The 18111-nt window shown below is 41.5% G+C and overlaps 2 protein-coding genes across 2 annotated transcripts; one reads left to right on the top strand and one right to left on the bottom strand.

Moving 5' to 3' along the window:
* Nucleotides 1-1510: 1510 nt before the first annotated feature.
* LOC112216839 (aldo-keto reductase family 1 member B1) lies at nucleotides 1511-6540 on the top strand. Its single transcript, XM_024376952.1, has 10 exons — nucleotides 1511-1777; nucleotides 2264-2431; nucleotides 2772-2888; nucleotides 2995-3072; nucleotides 3195-3317; nucleotides 3436-3542; nucleotides 3816-3897; nucleotides 4570-4653; nucleotides 5874-5956; nucleotides 6053-6540. Exons 1-10 carry the CDS (start codon nucleotides 1706-1708, stop codon nucleotides 6093-6095), a joined length of 957 nt encoding a protein of 318 aa, XP_024232720.1. The 5' UTR covers nucleotides 1511-1705; the 3' UTR covers nucleotides 6096-6540.
* A 1629-nt stretch (nucleotides 6541-8169) lies between these two features.
* Nucleotides 8170-16331, bottom strand: LOC112217159 (aldo-keto reductase family 1 member B1-like). Its single transcript, XM_042300134.1, has 10 exons — nucleotides 16146-16331; nucleotides 12506-12673; nucleotides 12166-12282; nucleotides 11801-11878; nucleotides 11453-11575; nucleotides 10643-10749; nucleotides 10286-10367; nucleotides 9520-9603; nucleotides 9339-9421; nucleotides 8170-9091 (listed from the first exon to the last, which is right to left on the bottom strand). The coding sequence occupies exons 1-10, from the start codon at nucleotides 16209-16211 to the stop codon at nucleotides 9049-9051; spliced, it is 951 nt and encodes a 316-aa protein (XP_042156068.1). The 5' UTR covers nucleotides 16212-16331; the 3' UTR covers nucleotides 8170-9048.
* Between the last annotated feature and the right edge of the window lie 1780 nt (nucleotides 16332-18111).

Raw genomic sequence — 18111 nt, 5'->3', positions numbered from 1 at the left:
AGCCGATTGTATCAACCTCAAAACAGTCTGAATGACATTAATGAAGCTCATGGATTGAGTAGAATATAATCATTTTGTGCCAAGGATGCAAGTCGTATATACATGCAGTTATTACCATACAATGAGATCCCCACAATGTAGCGAGTACATTGAATATATTCACTGATCATGTACTCTACCTTGGCAAATAAAGGTGTGTGGTGGATATTTTAAATTACCAATAAGGAGGAGAGACCAGGTCAATCAGGATATGAACTTTATTAAAAATGTATTGATAAGGGGGCTGGTCACAATACACACACAGACGTAGATAGAGTGAAAGCCTAATGATTCTGAGTTGGGACTTGCCTTATATAGCCCAACCTTGTTACATTTTCTTAATCCACCACAACTGTCTCAATGTGTCAAACCAACCCATAGTCTCCTGTGTTCTCACACTAAGAACTGTTTGTCCTTAGAGTAGAGGATAAGAACAGACTTGTTCGGAACAGAGAGACCTCATTCCGAACATGCACGTTTCAGACTTACAGGGGGTGAGGTCAAGAGCACGAGATGTGCACAGCCGTGGTTGATTTAGATACAGAGTTAGGTGACAAAAAGCATTTTACACAACCAGAGTAACAGGATTGTACGTACCTAATCATTTAAAGTAACGCTAATACTTATCCCCCGCCCTCAGCTTGTCATCCTTTGTTTGTACATTTCCGCTTTTCTCAAGTTTAGATAATCGTGCATGAAACAATGTGTGGACTGCAGACGCTAGCTAGATTGTTTGTGGCTCCAGAGACATCTAGACAGGCTCTTCAGGCCCGTCAGCAGTTGTCAAAGTCTTACACCCTGCCCGTTTCTACAATTTCTCTTCTTAAAATTGGACTTTAAACCTAACCTTAACCACACTGCTAACAGTATGCCCAACCTAGATAGCTTGTAGGTTCACATTTAGTAACCTAGATATGCTTTTGAGGCTTGTGTTGCAGATCTGCATAAAATATGGAGTTTGTGGTTCTGGGTCTGTTGCGTTTAATCTATTGTGTTTTTATGCTAGGCCTCCTTCATACATTTTATGCTAATCACACCTGCATACAAAACTGTATGCACAGGATGCTGATTTCAAAAGTCAGCTTTGTACCATGAGTCTCTGACTGCTGAAATCCCCATGACATGTCCTTTTTTTTTATCACAATCATTGATTGCAAGGTCAAAAATCACTCCAATATTGTATTTAAAAACTTGCCTATTTGTTACCTTGTATAAGGAAGATGATTTGGCTCTAGGCAACCTACAAATACTGATCAACACCAACAAAAAGCTGTATACTTGACCTTGTTATATCATATGTTCTTCAACTCAATCGACATTAGCATGAATTGCCTCCTGCATCACATCCGGAATGATTTAAACAAACGTTTCCCTTGTCATTGTGACAAGCAAAACCCTCTTTCGCACGTACACACACGTACACATGCTGATTCATTCAGCTACTCCTTCACTGCCCATTTTCTGTCCCCATTCGCTGCTTTAGATGTAGGGTTGCAGGCGTAACCAAACAAACAGCCGCTCTCCCTCTACATAAACCCTCCTCACATCTGTGTTTCAACTCTTTGTGTGCTGCACTGAGAATACTGATTCCTTATTCCTTCCACTCTGAATACAGGGATCCTCTCCTCTCACAACCCAGGATTGATACTACAGCAGATCTTTAAAGATGACACCCACACCAACTGTAACTCTCAACACCGGGGCCAGCATGCCTATCGTAGGCTTGGGGACATGGAGGGTAAGATAAAGTGTGATTATGTTTCTTCTAGTCCTCTTGCATGGATGGCATTGATCATTGTTGAACTAAACTCATGGAATCAACAGTAGGCAGTTAACTGTTTCTTTCCTTTTGCAGCTACTGGTATGTTTATGTTCAAATAAATGACAGTCATCTCATTTGCCATATATCCTGAGAGTTTTAATGAACTATGATGATGACCAAGATTAGCAGCATATTTTTTGCACTAATGTTTTAATGTCACACTTGGAATTGCAGTTTAGCCTACACTTGAATTTACCAACATAGGTAACTAAATGATGGCCTAACTCTGTGATATTGATGATGATGATTATATTATACAGTGTAATCATACATCTATCATGATTAGTATTTCTACAGTATTCTGTAACCTTTCACGACAGAGGCTCAAATCAAGTGTGAGGTAACCACAATAGAACACAATATCTAGGCCCTAATCTGTAATTCCTCTGAATCCCTGTGCAGGCAGATGCGGGCAAGGTAGCAGAGGCAGTGAAAGCGGCCATCTCTGCAGGCTACAGACAGATAGACGGAGCCTACTATTACCAGAATGAGGATGAGGTGGGGGATGGCATTCACACCATGATTGGCCAGGGGGTGGTGAAGAGAGAGGAGCTTTTCATCGTCAGTAAGGTGAGGACGATTATCGACTTGGTCACTGTGTCAAAAAGTGGAAAACGTGTCATGAATCACAAGACTCATTAGTCATGTTTGTAGATTTGGTCATATGACTTCCCACTAGACGCCAGGCAGACAAAGAGCTCCATACGGCCTGAAGGCATGTCATGTGCATGCGTATGCTCTGTATAGTCACCAATGTCATGCTAGTACTATCATTTCTTCTGGGTGTACTCTTACTCAACTGCCACACGTCACCGTGACACTTCAATTTGTCCATAGGATAATATTGTCATTTAAATTGTATTTCAACATGCACTTGCAGCAGTCTAATATAACTGTTTCTCCCAAATAGCTGTGGTGTACCCTCCATCAGAAGTCTATGGTGAAGGGAGCCTGTCAGAAGACTCTGAGTGACCTCAGACTAGACTACCTGGACCTCTACCTAATCCACTCCCCGATGTGCTTTCAGGTACTGTGTGTGTCTGTGTCAATAAAATGACTATCAGCTTTCAAATTGTCCCTGGTTAAGAGCGAGAGGACCATTGTCCCTGTGACTGATCTGTTTGTCAATGCAGCCTGGAGAGAATCTATTTCCTTTTGGTGAGGACGGACAAGTAATCGCAGGTGACAGCAACTTCCTGGACACTTGGGAGGTAAGGAAGACAAAAATGGTATACTGTATTTCAAAACAAAACATCCCCCGGACACCAGCGAACAACATTATACCGTAAGATATTTGACAGGTTACTGAGCTAGATCTTGACCTGTTGTATAGGCTATGGAGGAGCTGGTGGATGCTGGACTGGTCAAGGCTATCGGTGTCTCCAACTTTAACAAAGACCAGATTGAATCCATCCTGAACAAGCCAGGCCTCAAGTATAAACCTGCCAACAACCAGGTACTGTAGTCTGTGGTGATCAAGACAGACAAAACAAGTCCGTACAGTTTGTATCAAGGCATTATGGCCCCATCTCTATGTATTACCAACGGCTCATCTTTGTATTTGTCCCCTTCAGATTGAATGCCACCCCTATCTGACTCAGGAGAAGCTGATCAACTACTGTCACTCTAAAGGCATCTCAGTGACAGCCTACAGCCCCCTGGGCTCCCCAGAAAGACCATGGTGAGACAGATCACACTTTTCTAAGATACTCCTGATGTGTATACAGTCACTTTGGGTCAAATAGAAGGTTCTAGAATTAAAATACACTCAACCTGTACTCTGAAATGATCCAAAACATGCATTGTGTTTAATTTGTTATAGACAACGTTTCAATGAGTGCGTTCAGTGTCAGACCCTACTCTTTCCCTAGATTCTTTTTCAGGCCCCACCCACCACAAACAATGACGCGTGTTTGACTTCACGTCAACATAAAATAAATTACATTTTCAACAGGGCGAAACCTGGTGAGCCGTCCCTGCTGGAGGACCCAAAGATAAAGGCCATCGCTGTTAAGCACAATAAGACCACAGCACAGGTATGAGAGAGTCAACAGTTTCCCCTAATTCTGCCTTTAGTTACATACTGTAGCAAGATTTGATCCTGTATTTTAAGCCTTATCCAGAAATATTGAATTACACCAAAAATGAAATAAATCGTCTGAGGATGGTGCTGGACCATCTGACGTAATAAGAAAAGAGGACACTTTTGATGAAAAGGTTCAAATCCAGGCATGTCACATGACTGCACCAAACACATGGTCCTAGATATAGGGAAAACAAAGAGCAGAACAAACAAGTGTTCTCAACCATGCTTACTCCTGTGAAGTTCTGAATTTTCAACAAGAGTCCATTCAAGTTGAGGTTAACTTGGCTTATATACCACTCTTCAAATAACCTTACAGTACAATTAAATATGCTGATAGATTTATAAACAATGATTAGCCTATGTATGAAATTGGATATTGGTCCCTTATGTAGCTTTTAAAGAAAATGGCTAGGGGTTAGAATGGAGACAATCAATTGTCACGGTTTTGGCTGCTATTTTTCAAGACACGTCTCACCTAACGTAAGAATCATTGTTTTGAAACCACGTCGTCGGGGTGTGGGTCCAACACTCGCATGGTAACATTACATTCTTTGGCTGGGTAAAAGGAGTCTTGGTCTAGGGTCAGTCAAGTGACCAATCCCTGTTGTTGTCCTCTCCACAGGTCCTTATCCGCTTTCAAATCCAGAGGAATGTGATCGTCATTCCCAAGTCGGCTACGCCCTCCCGGATCAAGGAAAATTTCCAGGTATTTTTTGACAATTACAATTGTGACTGGAAGCGATTCAATAAAATAAATATTTTACTTCATTGAACTTTGGCAGTGTCTTTTCCATTCAAACATAACTGCCTAGGTAGAGATGTGGAAGCCACTAAGTGCATTCTAAGGGCGTGCTTACACAGAATCCTGAAGGAGTTGGTTGCTCAGAGGTTAAATCCCTGCCTCCCAACCTAGAGGTTCTAGGTTTAAATTTCCTCTCTTCTCTGTTTCAATGTCAATATACAAAGGGCAGTGTTCTAAGTGTGGAAGAGCTGTTGGCTCTGGCAAGAATCTTACCTCTGATGTATGGGATTGTAGGTTCGATCCCAGGCTCAGCTCCTGAATGTAGTTGCGTTGACTCTCCGGGATAGTTGGAAGGCTGTCAGAACTCATGGTGGTAAATACCTGGTGTCCCCTCCTGGAAAAAGTGGGCACTTTGTTTAAATATAGGCACGTCTTCATTTAAAACTAAGTGCCCACCTTTTCCAGGAGTGGTTTAGCCCGTCCGCTTGTCACGCTCTTCCAGCCAATGCCAGTGCCCTCCGGGCATCAAATGTGTGGCAGCCACTCCCTGAAGTAACCATGACTCACTGACCAGCAGAGTCCCCAGTAGCCAAACGTGCTCAAGAGCCAGCACAAGACTTCAAACTTACAACCTTGTGCTTTGGGGGGGGAAAGATCCTTACACCAGAGCCACAGACCCCTTCACACTTGTTACCCTTCTCTTTGTATACAGTGTACAAAACATTAGGAACACCTCCCTAATTTGAGTTGCACCCCCCAGAACAGCCTTAATTCGGCGGGTCATGGACTCTACAAGGTGTTCGAAAGCGTTCCACAAGGATGCTGGCCCATGTTGACTACTTAAATATGGGCAAGACAAAGTGACATCAATAAGGGATGACCTGGTCAGTCTGTCATGGAAAGAGCAGGTGTTCCTAATGTTTTGTACACTCAGTGTATAGGATATTGAAAGTCATACACAAACAGGCAAGAGTAGTTTTGAACCTACATACAAGGCAGGGATTTAACCTGGGAGCCACTGACACCGTTACCTTTTCTTTTTGTATATTTCACATTGAGAGTTGCAAAAAGAGAAATTGTGGGATTTGAACCCACAATCTCTTGGTTTCAAGGCAGTGATATAACCCCAGAGCCACTGTTTCCTTCACACTCCTAAATTGTTATTTTGTCACCTTCGAAAACAGGTGTTGGACTTCAAGTTAAGTCCCGCAGACATGAAAGTCATCCTTGGTTTCAACAGGAACTGGAGAGGATTCGCTATGGAATGGTGAGTCCACAGAGTTCCAGAGTGTCTAGATGCTGACTTCAACTCTTTCTCTTTTACCTGTTCTTCCCTGACGTACCCTCCTCCTCCTCACTGCAGGGGCAACAAGCACAAAGATTTCCCTCTGCATGCAGAGTACTGAAACCTCAGAGTGGAACTGGAGCTAAAGACAGAACGGACACTGACCTGACACCCACATTCCTATACAGTAGTGCCCGTCTTCCTGTCTGTGAAAAATACTGGGGACATACAGCGAGAAGTCCAGTAGTTGTATACAGATTCAACCAATACTTTGAAATTGTTCTTGAGATACAGAAAAGTTCAGGAGGCAAACAGAACGTCCACTGATAATGTCAGTGTGTAATGTAATACAGTTGAAGTCGGAAGTTTACATACACCTTAGCCAAATACATTTCAACTCAGTTAACAATTTCTGACATTTAATCCAAGTAAAAATTCCCTGTCTTGGGTCAGTTAGGATCACCACTTGTGGAATGTGAAATGTCAGAATAATAGTAGGGAGAATGATTTATTTCAGCTTTTATTTATTTCATTTTTCCCCCCAGTGGGTCAGAAGTTTACATACACTCAATTAGTATTTGGTAGCATTGCCTTTAAATTGTTTTACTGCTTCCACAAGCTTCCCACAATAAGTTGGGTGAATTTTGGCCCATTCCTTCTGACAGAGCTGGTGTAACTGAGTCAGGTTTGTAGGCCTCCTTGCTCGCACACACTTTTTCAGTTCTGCCCACAAATTTTCTATAGGATTGAGGTCAGGGCTTTGTGATGGGCCACTCCAATACCTTGACTTTGTTGTCCTTAAGCCATTTTGCCACAACTTTGGAAGTCTGCTTGGTGTCATTGTCCATTTGCAAGACCAATTTGCGACCAAGCTTTAACTTGACTGATGCCTTGAGATGTTGCTTCAATATATCCACATAATTTTCCATCCTCATTATGCCATCTATTTTGTGAAGTGCACCAGTCCCTCCTGCAGCAAAGCACCCCCACAACATGATGCTGCCACCCCCGTGCTTCACGGTTGGGATGGTGTTCTTCGGCTTGTAAGACTCCCCCTTTTTCGTCCAAACATAAAGATGGTCATTATGGCCTAACCGTTCTATTTTTGTTTCATCAGACCAGAGGACATTTGTCCAAAAAGTACAATCTTTGTCCCCATGTACAGTTGCAAACCATAGTCTGGCTTTTTTATGGAGGTTTTGGAGCAGTGGCTTCTTCCTTACTGAGCGGCCTTTCAGGTTATGTCGATATAGGACTCGTTTTACTGTGGATATAGATACTTTTGTACCGGTTTCCTCCAGCATCTTCACAAGGTCCTTTGCTGTTGTTCTGGGATTGATTTGCACTTTTCGCACCAAAGTATGTTCATCTCTAAGAGACAGAATGCGTCTCCTTCCTGAACGGTATGACGGCGGCGTGGTCCCATTGTGTTTATACTTGCGTACTAATGATTGTACAGATGAACGTGGTACCTTCAGGCATTTGGAAATTGCTCCCAAAAATGAACCAGACATGTGGTCTACCATTTTTTTTCTGAGGTCTTGGCTGATTTCTTTTTATTTTCCCATGATGTCAAGCAAAGAGGCACTGAGTTTGAAGGTAGGCTTTGAAATATATCCACAGGTCAATGTCCAATTTTCCAAGCTGTTAAAGGCACAGTCAACTTCTGACCCACTGGAATTGTGATACAATGAATTATCAGGGAAATAATCTGTCTGTTAACAATTGTTGGAAAAATGACTTGTGTCATGCACAAAGTAGATGTCCTAACCGAATTGCCAAAACTGTAGTTTGTTAACAAGAAATTTGTGGAGTGGTTGAAAAACGAGTTTCAATGACTCCAACCTAAGTGTATGTAAACTTCCGACTTCAACTGTAAGTGCCAAATAGTGTTGCCTTTACTTGTTCAGAGTTTAAACACGTTTATTATAAATGTTGCACAGTTGTAAGTGTACTTACATGTTGGAAAGTGCCTTTCAAATCATGGTGTCCCTGTGCACCTTGTTCTAGTATAAAATTATATTCATCATTGCTTAGACAGCGCTCTTTAGAGATATCTCAAACAATATGTTAACATTGACAATTTACACAGTAAAATGTGATTCATTGATGTTCTGCACTAAGATGTCATGTATTTCTATATATTTAAACTGCTAACCATGATATGAATATTTTCTTATCAACTGCACAATGACTGGAGCAAAGAAAGCTTTATTGGTAAAAAAAAATTGTATTTAACCTTTCACAAAAGGGAACTGGGAATTTCACAACAGTCTCAACCCACATCATGAGTCAGTCAATGAGTAGAAGTGCTTTATCCTGTTAGGCAAGGAGTGTGGATGACTATTTCTAGGGAAAACGGCTCCTATGAGTAGGAATTTGATGGAAGGGAGTGTTCAACAAAATATCTTAATGCATATAGGTCAATGTACTATTTGGATAAGCTATGTCTATATGCCAATTTTCTACTCGTTGGCTGTTTTTATCCCTGAAACAAAAACAGATGGATTTAAATGAAAAATCTCACAGTTGATATGTAATACTGTACATCACATACAATGTCCAGGTACCATTGTGGTATTTCTGTAACTTACTTCGGTATGACATACCCAGCTCCTATGGTTGAACTATGAATTCCTATGGTTAACATCAATTCTATAAAGTCATATGGGTATTATATGGCCTGTAAATGTGGATGAAAAAGTTTGTGAGAGACCATTGGAGAATCAAATCGAAAGAGACAAACAAACTAGGTCATGTGAGAAGCCACAAACACCCTACTGTGCGTTAGCAGATCCTAGGCTCCAGATTTCCTACCAAACCCTCCAGCTTTTTTCAATCCTACCATTACCATTGTGCATTATGCTAGGTTAGCATGCTATAACATAGGTCAGAGTGTATATGTCATGAGAAATACAATACTGAAACACACAGATACTAAATCAGTCAATCACTAGAAACTAGCTCAAGGATGGCTATTTATGCATATTGTCTTAAAGTGAGAAATAATAATGAATCTAAACAGAGAGAGGACAGACATCTCAACCAAGTCATAGCACCAGATGTAACTTTCCTTAAAATTCAGCATTGAAGGGGTAGTCCTTGTGCTTCATGCTCCTGGATGAAAAGGGGAAAAAAACACCATTCAGAGAGACAGTACAGTTTCTCACATGTTCAGAAATCAAATAAACATGAAGTATATTTGCATGCAAAGAAAAGTAACAGCATAACACACATAGCTGTCATCATCACATTAAAATGATTTGACTTCATAATACTTATTTAAACAGTTTGAGCCTCTGCAGAGAGAGTGTATACTGTAAACTACAGACCATTGGTCAAAATAAACCACATGGGGCCTCACCCTGTCATTGGGCAGACTCTCCAGTTCCTGTTGAAGCCCAGAATGGTCTTCATTTCCTCGTCGCTCAACACAAAGTCAAACACCTGCATGGTTCAAAAAGACAATTACCCCACAGCCACACACGTGAACTAAATCAGATGACACACCTCTTCAAGTAATGGAGAATTATGGGAGATAATACCTGGAAATTCTCCTGGATACGTGTGGGGGTGATAGACTTGGGAATCACAATCGTGTTCCGTTGGATATGGAAGCGGATCAGGACCTGAAGTGAGGATGATGGAGAGAGGAAAGCGGACATGTAAATGGGATCCCAGGTTAAAGAAAATATCAGTATGGTTCGGGTTGCCTCGATAGTGTGAAAAGGGTATTAGAGTAGGGGCTAGTGGTTAGAGCATTGGGACAGTAACCGAACGGTTGTTAGATCGAATCCCTGAGCTGATAAGGTACAAAATATTTCGTTCTGCCCCTGAACAAGGCAGTTAAAAAAATATAATAATAATTTGTTTCTGGGGATTATTAGGTGACCGTGATGGTTTGATGGCCAGATTGGGAATTCAGCCAGGACACTGGGGTTAACACCCCTACGATAAGTGCCATGGGATCTTTAATGACCTCAGGGAGTCAGGACACCCGTTTAACATCCCATCTGAAAGACAGCACCCTAACACAGGGCAGTGTCCTGGGGCATTGGAATATTTTTTTAGACCAGAGGAAAGAGTGCCTCCTACTGGCCCTCCAACACCACTTCCAGCAGCATCTGGTCTCTCATCAAGGGACTGACCAGGACCAACGCTGCTTAGCTTCAGAAGCAAGCCAGCAGTGGTATGCAGGGTGGTATGCTGCTGACCCGTTTCTGACCTGTTTCTAGGCCATCATTGTAAATTAGAATTTGTTCTTAACTGACTTGCCTAGTTAAATAAAACATTTTAAAAAGAGTATTGTACCTGGGCAGAGGTCTTCTTGTGCTTCTCAGCGATGGCCTTGATGTTGGGATCCTCCAGCAGAGAAGGGTCCTCTGGTTTGGCCCTGTTATTGACACAATGTTACAATCTCTTCACAGGGACAACTGTAAATGGCTGTGTATGTTCAGAATTCATGTACAAGGTGAATGTACACCGACTATACCAAGCATTAGGAACACCTTCCTAACATTGAGCTGAAATATTAGATTTAACAAGTGACATCAATAAGGGATCATAGCTTTCACCTGGTCAGTCTGTCATAAAGGGCAGGTGTTCTTAATGTTTTGTATGCTGAGTGTATTTCTCTCAGGTATTATTAGTTGAAGTATACGCCCTCACCATGGTCTGTCTGGGGAACCCAGGGGGCTGTAGGCTGTCACAGAGATGCCCTTAGAGTGACAGTAGTTGATCAACTTCTCCTGGTTCAGATAGGGGTGGCATTCAACCTGGCAGTAGAAAGAATTAACGAGGTTATTCAACTTCACCTACAGTTCTTATTACAACACACGGGATGTACTGTATTATAAGAGAATTAGTGGTGGTATTTTATCTTGAGAAAGATACAGAATTAAATTATATGGTGGATTACAAATAAATAAATAAACTTTTATTTTAATGAAGACCCTTTGTGTATTACGGTCAAATAAGCGCAATAAAGATTAGCTGTTTATTAGGGAAGCTGTTCAGTGTGGTGACAATAGAAAGCACAAGGGGTCTGTCCACTCAAATAACCAGATAGATATGTACCCGTTAATCAGGATGTCTACTGGGATAGATGTGCCTGGAAAACAACAGGAATAGAAGGTCACCAAAGCATCGCTCCCTTGCCTCAGGGAAAGAAGCTGACTATAAAAAGGCACTAAACAGGCCTTTATCTGACCGAGCGGTCACTGTGAATAAGACAATGGGGCAGGGATATTGACAATGACGCCTCTGTCCTTTGAGGGAGAGTTTAAAACAAGCGTTGGGTGATCAGTGTCCTAATTTAGAAGAAGGTTGAGGGATACAAGATACAATTAACCTCACATAAGAATATAGGATCAGCATTGTGTGCTTCACAATGTACTGTGTTGACCCCAGGCTCGCAAGCTTTTTGAGTGACTATCGCCATCAGTAAACACTCATTCAGTAATGAAGGAAAGTCAGTACCTGGTTGTTGGCAGGTTTATACTTGAGGCCTGGCTTGTTCAGGATGGATTCAATCTGGTCTTTGTTAAAGTTGGAGACACCGATAGCCTTGACCAGTCCAGCATCCACCAGCTCCTCCATAGCCTAGTATACAGGACAACATGGCATCCACATTGTGTGATAAGATTACAATAAACTCAGGGTTGTATTCATTAGGGCACACAACGGAAAACAAAAATGAGCATTTCTTATTGGACCAGGTAGTCCCTGTTTCAGTCCGTTTGGTGTCTAATGAATATAACCCAGTTGAAGTGAACTGTACAGTGTCCTATAGTGTCTTCGAGGACGCGTCCTCTCGCACTGACTCACCTCCCATGTCTCCAGGAATTTGGAGCCATCGTCGATATTATTTCCATTGCTGTCCGTAGGGAAGAGGTCCTCACCAGGCTGCGCAACAACGATAGTCATTATAAAAGTCATTAGACACTCCTCTTACAGCACCATACACCTGGGGAATTCAAATCTGGACCTTGAAGCCAGTTCTACTGCTGATTTTCATTCTTCCGCTCTTATCGGGGACTGATTTAGACCTGGGACATTATCAGGTAGAACAGAAAAACAGCAGTACTCCATACCTGCAGGATTTGATTTGAATACCCCTGCCATGAAACAATGGCACCTACTGGAGCAAAAAAGCTATAAGTGAGATAGTGTTAAAATGATATTAGTCTCACCTGGAAGCCCATGGGCCAGTGTATCAGGTAAAGATCCAGGTAGTCCAGTTTCAGATCACTGAGAGTCTTCTGACAGCCTTCTTTCACCATAGACTTCCCATGGAATGTGCACCACAGCTGCAAAGAGAACAAGCTTGACTTGCGTAACTACCACCCAATTTCCTCAATTCAATCTAAACCACAAATTCACTAGCCAAGATTTGATCATCTCAATCATATAGCCTTGATATCAAGTTCGTTATTTTAAATAGCATATTAAAAGAGTGGTTCAACTTCTCACTGCAATGCCAGTGGTACAAATTTGAGAGCAGATAACTGTACTGCAGACAGTGAATCTCACCTTGCTGACCACAAACAGTTCCTCTCTCTTCACCACCCCCTCCTTGACCATGACATGAATGCCCTCTCCCACCTCTGTCTCGTTCTGGTAGATGAAGGCCCCATCGATGTGCCTATAGCCTGCAGCTATGGCCGCCTTCACCGCATCAGTTACTTTACCTGGAGGGGACTGGTACAGAGGAGGGAGCAGGAAACAGAATGATTCATTCTTTCAAATGATTCAACAACAACATTATCAAGATCTTCAGTAGCCAAAACGGCAGTTGACGGCTTAGGACGCTGAAGGTGCGTTACGGACACGGCGGGGCGTTACTTCCCACCAAATCGCGCTCTAGCGACTCCTCGACTTTGGTCGTCAGTTTAACAGTATTTCCTGACACATTGGTGCGGCTGGCTTCCGGGTTAAGCGGGAGGGTGTTAAGAAGCGCGGTTTGGTGGGTCGTGTTTCGGAGGATGCATGACTTGACCTTCGCCTCCTGAGCTCATTGGGGAGTTGCAGTGGTGAGACATGATTGAAATGGTGAGAAAAAGGGGGGTAAAAGCACAAAAAAATTTAAAACAGAGGCACAGAATAAGTTGGAGAAACATAGTCAAGAACGATCAAGTGTAATATGAACTGAGTATACTAAACATTAAGAACATCTTCCTAATAGAGTTGCACCTCAGAACAGCCTCAATTCGTTGGGGATTGACTCTATAATGTGTCGAAAGCGTTCCACAGGGATGCTGGCCCATGTTGACTCAAATGTTTCCCACAGCTGTTTTTTTTATGGCATATTAAATTAGGCTATTGTTATCATATAGAAACATAATTGAATATTGTACATAATATTTGCATCAACATACATTGTTTAATTCAATTTCACATATTTAGTTGTTTCGTATTGTTACATATAATCCTTTTGGTTCAACCTTAATGCATAAGCATCATCAACAGGGGGAACATATTAGGTTTATGCTAATAAGCTGTAAAATATATAATACTTGTTCATAAAATAAATGATTGTTTATAAGAAAGGCCTGAGATCAAAGTCAATATTCAGACCACTAGGGGTCAATGTTTTTAGATAGGATATCCAGTAAGCCTCCCATTGTAATAGTAGGATCTCAATGTCACCTCCGGGCTGACGAATCATAAGAGGGTGGTTTACAGAGATATAGTAGGTGGAATGGGCTGAGAGCAGCTGAGGGGTGGGTTCAAAATACCATGATCTATAAATGTTGTGACTGAAAATACTATATACAGTGCATTCAGAATGTATTCAGACCCCTTGACTTTTTCCACATTTTGTTATGTTACAGCCTTACTCTAAAATTGATTAAATAAAAACGTCTACACACAATACCTCATAATGACAAAGCTAAAACCGGTTTTTTGACATTTTTGCAAATGTATAAAAAAAACTAAAACAGAAATACCTTATTTACATAAGTATTCAGACCATTTGCTATGAGACTCGAAATTGAGCTCAGGTGTATCCTGTTTCCATTGGCCATCCTTGAGATGTTTCTTCAACTTGATTGGAGTCCACCTGTGGTAAATTTAATTGATTGGACATGATTTGGAAAGGCACACATCTGTCTATATAAGGTCACACTGTTGACAGTGCATGTCAGAGCAAAAACCAAGCCATGAGGTTGAAGGAATTGTCCATAGAGCTCCGAGACAGGATTTTGTCAAGGCACAGATCTGGGGGAAAGGTACCAAAACATTCATGCACCATTGAAGGTGACCAAGAGCACAGCGGCCTTCATCATTCTTAAATGGAAGAAGTTTGGATCCACCAAGACTCTTCCTAGAGCTCGCTGCCCAGCCAAACTGAGCAATCGGGAGAGAAGGACCTTGGTCACGGAGGTGACCAAGAACCCGATGGTCACTCTGACGGAGCTCTTGAGTTCCTCTGAGATGGTTGTTCCAGAAGAACAACCATCTCTGCAGCACTCCACCAATCAGGCCTTTATGGTAGAATGGCCAGATGGAAGCCACTCCTCAGTAAAAGGCTCATGGCAGCCTGCTTGGAGTTTGCCAAAAGGAAACAAGATGACAAACAAGATTCTCTGGTCTAATGAAAATCTGAATGCTAAGCGTCACATCTGGAGAGAACCTGGCACCATCCTTACAGTGAAGCATGGGGGTGGCAGCATCATGCTGTGGGAATGTTTTTCAGTGGCAGGGATTGAGAGACTAGTCAGGATTGAGGGAAAGATGAACAGAGCAAAGTACAGGGAGATCCTTGATGAAAATCTTCTCCAGAGCACTCAGGACCTCAGACTAGGGAAAAGGTTCACCTTCCAACAGAACAACCACCTGAAGCACACAGCCAAGACAACGCAGGAGTGGCTTCAGGACAAGTCTCTGAATATTCTTGAGTGGCCCAGCCAGAGCCCGGACTTAAACCCAATCAAACATCTCGGGAGAGAACTGAAAATAGCTGTGCAGCGACGCTCCCCATCCAACCTGACAGAGCTTGAGAGGATCTGCAGAGAAGAGTCGGAGAAACTTCCCAAATACAGGTGTGCCGAGCTTATAGCGTCATACCCAAGAAGACTCGAGGCTGTAATTGCTGCCAAAGGAGGTTCAACAAAGTACGGAGTAAAGGGTCTGAATACTTTTGTAAATGTGATATTTAATTTTTTAATATAAATTAGCAAAAATGTCTAAACTGTTTTTGCTTTGTCATTATGGGGTATTGTGTGTAGAATATTTAGGGAAAAAAAAACATTTATCAATTTTAGAATAAGGTTGTAATGTAACAAAATGTGGAAAAAGCCAAGGGGTGGGTATATATATGTATGTGTAATATCTCTATCGGATGTGTTTAAGTACTATGTATCCAGATGTAATGTGTCAAATAGCAAAATATAGTTATGCAACTACTGTGTAAAAAAAGTTTCATGTACGTAAATTGTACATGTAACAAAAAAAGCAGTAAAAACAAAATTATTTTTGTCCTCCAAAGAGGGAATGGAGGACGGTCCAATAATAAATACTGCATTTAAAAAAATATATATAATGCAGTAGCCTGCAAAATGTCCCTTGTGGATTCAAATGTATACAGACTTGATCACAAGATATTGCACAACGGGGATTTGTGACTTTTAATGATACAGCTATGAGGAAATGGGTGCAGCCTTTCAACGACAAATCACAAGACCAAGGCTAAGCAAAGCTTTATTGTAACAGAAACTATGGGGTCTATTGCCGGTTCCTAAAAACGTAAGAGTTCACATATCTATGGGGTCTATTGCCTGTTCCTAAAAACGTTCACATATCTTGACTAGCTAATATTTTGACAATACAGTAGGGCAGGCTATATAAAAAAATCTAAACTCGAACAAATCTCAGTGCTCATTTTATGGAATTGCAGCTGGCTCCTGGTTATTTATTTTTAATCGTCGAGAGCTTTCTAAATAGAGAAAAGTAACGTTAATTGACAATATATTATAGTTCCATAACGGAAGAGAGAAAGCTACGTATTCATATGTCATAAATGCATACCATTCTGTAATTTCCAAAGTTGCTAACTAGCTCAAAGACCAAAGAACTTAAAAAGTTGGACCTAGCTAGCTAGCTAGCAGTATAGCTACCTTTCTTGGCAAAATACAAGTAAAGGGGATTACTTGCTAAATTTAGAACAAACCTTCCACGTCCCGAGACCGACAATGGGCATTCCTGCACCGGTGTTCAATTTCACGGATGTTGCCATCGTCCTCTTTGTTGCAAAATATACCTTTAGATACTTTTTTTGCAATTGCAGACGGTTCTAGTCCAACCTCAAGTGCAGCGCAAAGTGCAGAGACTACGAATGGTACAGCAGCCAGCCCATATTGGTGATCGATTGCTTACGCCTGGAATTCTATATAGCTGAACATCTTGGACAACAGCGCCACTCGGTGCCACCCTCACTCCTCTTTATATATAAACCTGCAGATGGATTTTAAATGTTGCCAGCATACGAATACGTTCTTTGCAAAACAGAATCCTGAACCAAAATAGTTTAATAGCATTTTCACAAATGGAATAATCATTGCTGCCCCCCCCCCACATACACCTTGAATTCAACATTTGCATCCTATCAATTTGTTTCTGAAACTTAATCAAAAACGTTTGCTTCACCTCAAGCATTATGTGTAACAAGCACTAGAGGGAGACATTACCACACCGTTCAGCTGGCAATCAAACGCTAAAAGGGGCAATTGTAAATGTTACGATTTTTTCAAACTTAAAAATACATATACCCATCGAATTCTTGAATAATATAACTTAAATGCCTCGTGCGCTTAGTTAAATTGTCTTACCGCATCAGAACCCAAAATATAAGCTTGTTTTTACATTGTTTGTAAACACTATATTGCCCCAAATATGGTTAAAACTATCACTTGGATTTTATGGATGCTCAGTCCTTGCATTCATAGCTCTGTCTATGCATTTGAGAGTGGTCAAATTTCTCCAGCCCCAAATCCCTAAGCTATTTACCAATTCAGGGGCGGTGGGGCCACTTTGTCATTGTTTGAACTGCAGATTGCACCTTTAACTGGCATTTTATGGATACTACACCATGGAATACTGCACTCCAAGGAAAAACGGAAATTATGCATTTAGTGATACACTCATGAAGTCAAAAGGTTAAATTCTAATATGGTATCGATACTAAGATTTTTAGATTTGTGTGAAATGTGAGGAAGAGATGTGGTCAAGCAAGAAAAAAAACCCATTGCATTGCCATCAATATTCCTATTTTAAAAAATAAGGAAAAGTCTAAGATAAAGCCTAAAGCATGTGATTAGGGGGTAAAATATAGACTAGTCTTTAGTACACTTAACATAAATATATAAACACAACATTTAAAGTGTTGGCCCCATGTTTCATGACCTGAAATAAAATATCCAGAAAATGTTCCATATGCACAAAAATCTTATTTCTCTCAAATGTTTACACAAATTTAGTTTTGTCCTTTTGTCCTTGTTAATGAGAATTTCTCCTTTGCCAAGATATTCCATCCGTCTGACAGGTGTGGCATATCAAGAAGCTGATTAAACAGCATGGTCATTACACAGGTGCATCTTGTGCTGGGGACAATAAAATACATCTCTAAAACGTGCAGTTTTGTTACACATCACAATGACACAGATGTCTCAAGTTTTGAGGGAGCGTGCAAGTGAAATGCTGACTGCAGAAATGCCCACCAGAGCTATTGCCAGAGAATTTAATGTTCAGCCATCTCCAACGTAATTTTGGAGAATTTGGCAGTACATCCAACCGACCTAATAACCACAGACCACGTGTAACCACGCCAGCCCAGGACCTCCACATCCGGCTTCTTCACCTGCAGGATCGTCTGAGACCAGCCGTCCGGATAGCTGATGAAACTAAGTTTACTTCACCGAAGAATATCTGCACAAACTCTCAGAAACCGTTTCAGGGAAGCTCCTCTGCGTGGTCGTCGTCCTCACCAGGGCATTGACCTCTCTGCAGTTTGGCATCGTGACCGAATTCAGTGGGAAAATGCTCACCTTCAATAGCCACTGGCAAGCTGAAGAAGTGTGCTCTTCACAGATGAATCCCAGTTTCAACTGTACCGGGCAGATGGCAGACAGCATGTTTGG

This window comes from Oncorhynchus tshawytscha, linkage group LG17 (assembly GCF_018296145.1).
Source record: "Oncorhynchus tshawytscha isolate Ot180627B linkage group LG17, Otsh_v2.0, whole genome shotgun sequence".
In the NCBI taxonomy this organism is placed as follows: domain Eukaryota; kingdom Metazoa; phylum Chordata; class Actinopteri; order Salmoniformes; family Salmonidae; genus Oncorhynchus; species Oncorhynchus tshawytscha.
The sequence above is the reverse complement of the archived record's forward strand: the minus strand, read 5'-3'. Positions and strand labels throughout refer to the sequence as shown.

Excerpts from the sequence above, each read along its gene's own strand:
- LOC112216839 (XM_024376952.1), top strand. The coding sequence starts at position 1,706 with ATGACACCCACACCAACTGTAACTCTCAACACCGGGGCCAGCATGCCT. Across the intron at positions 3,543-3,815 it reads GGCTCCCCAGAAAGACCATG|GGCGAAACCTGGTGAGCCGT; the intron begins GTGAGACAGATC and ends CATTTTCAACAG. Across the intron at positions 4,654-5,873 it reads GGATCAAGGAAAATTTCCAG|GTGTTGGACTTCAAGTTAAG; the intron begins GTATTTTTTGAC and ends CTTCGAAAACAG.
- LOC112217159 (XM_042300134.1), bottom strand. The coding sequence starts at position 16,211 with ATGGCAACATCCGTGAAATTGAACACCGGTGCAGGAATGCCCATTGTC. Across the intron at positions 11,576-11,800 it reads AATTCCTGGAGACATGGGAG|GCTATGGAGGAGCTGGTGGA; the intron begins GTGAGTCAGTGC and ends CCTGTATACTAG. Across the intron at positions 9,092-9,338 it reads AGAGTCTGCCCAATGACAGG|GAGCATGAAGCACAAGGACT; the intron begins GTGAGGCCCCAT and ends CTTTTCATCCAG.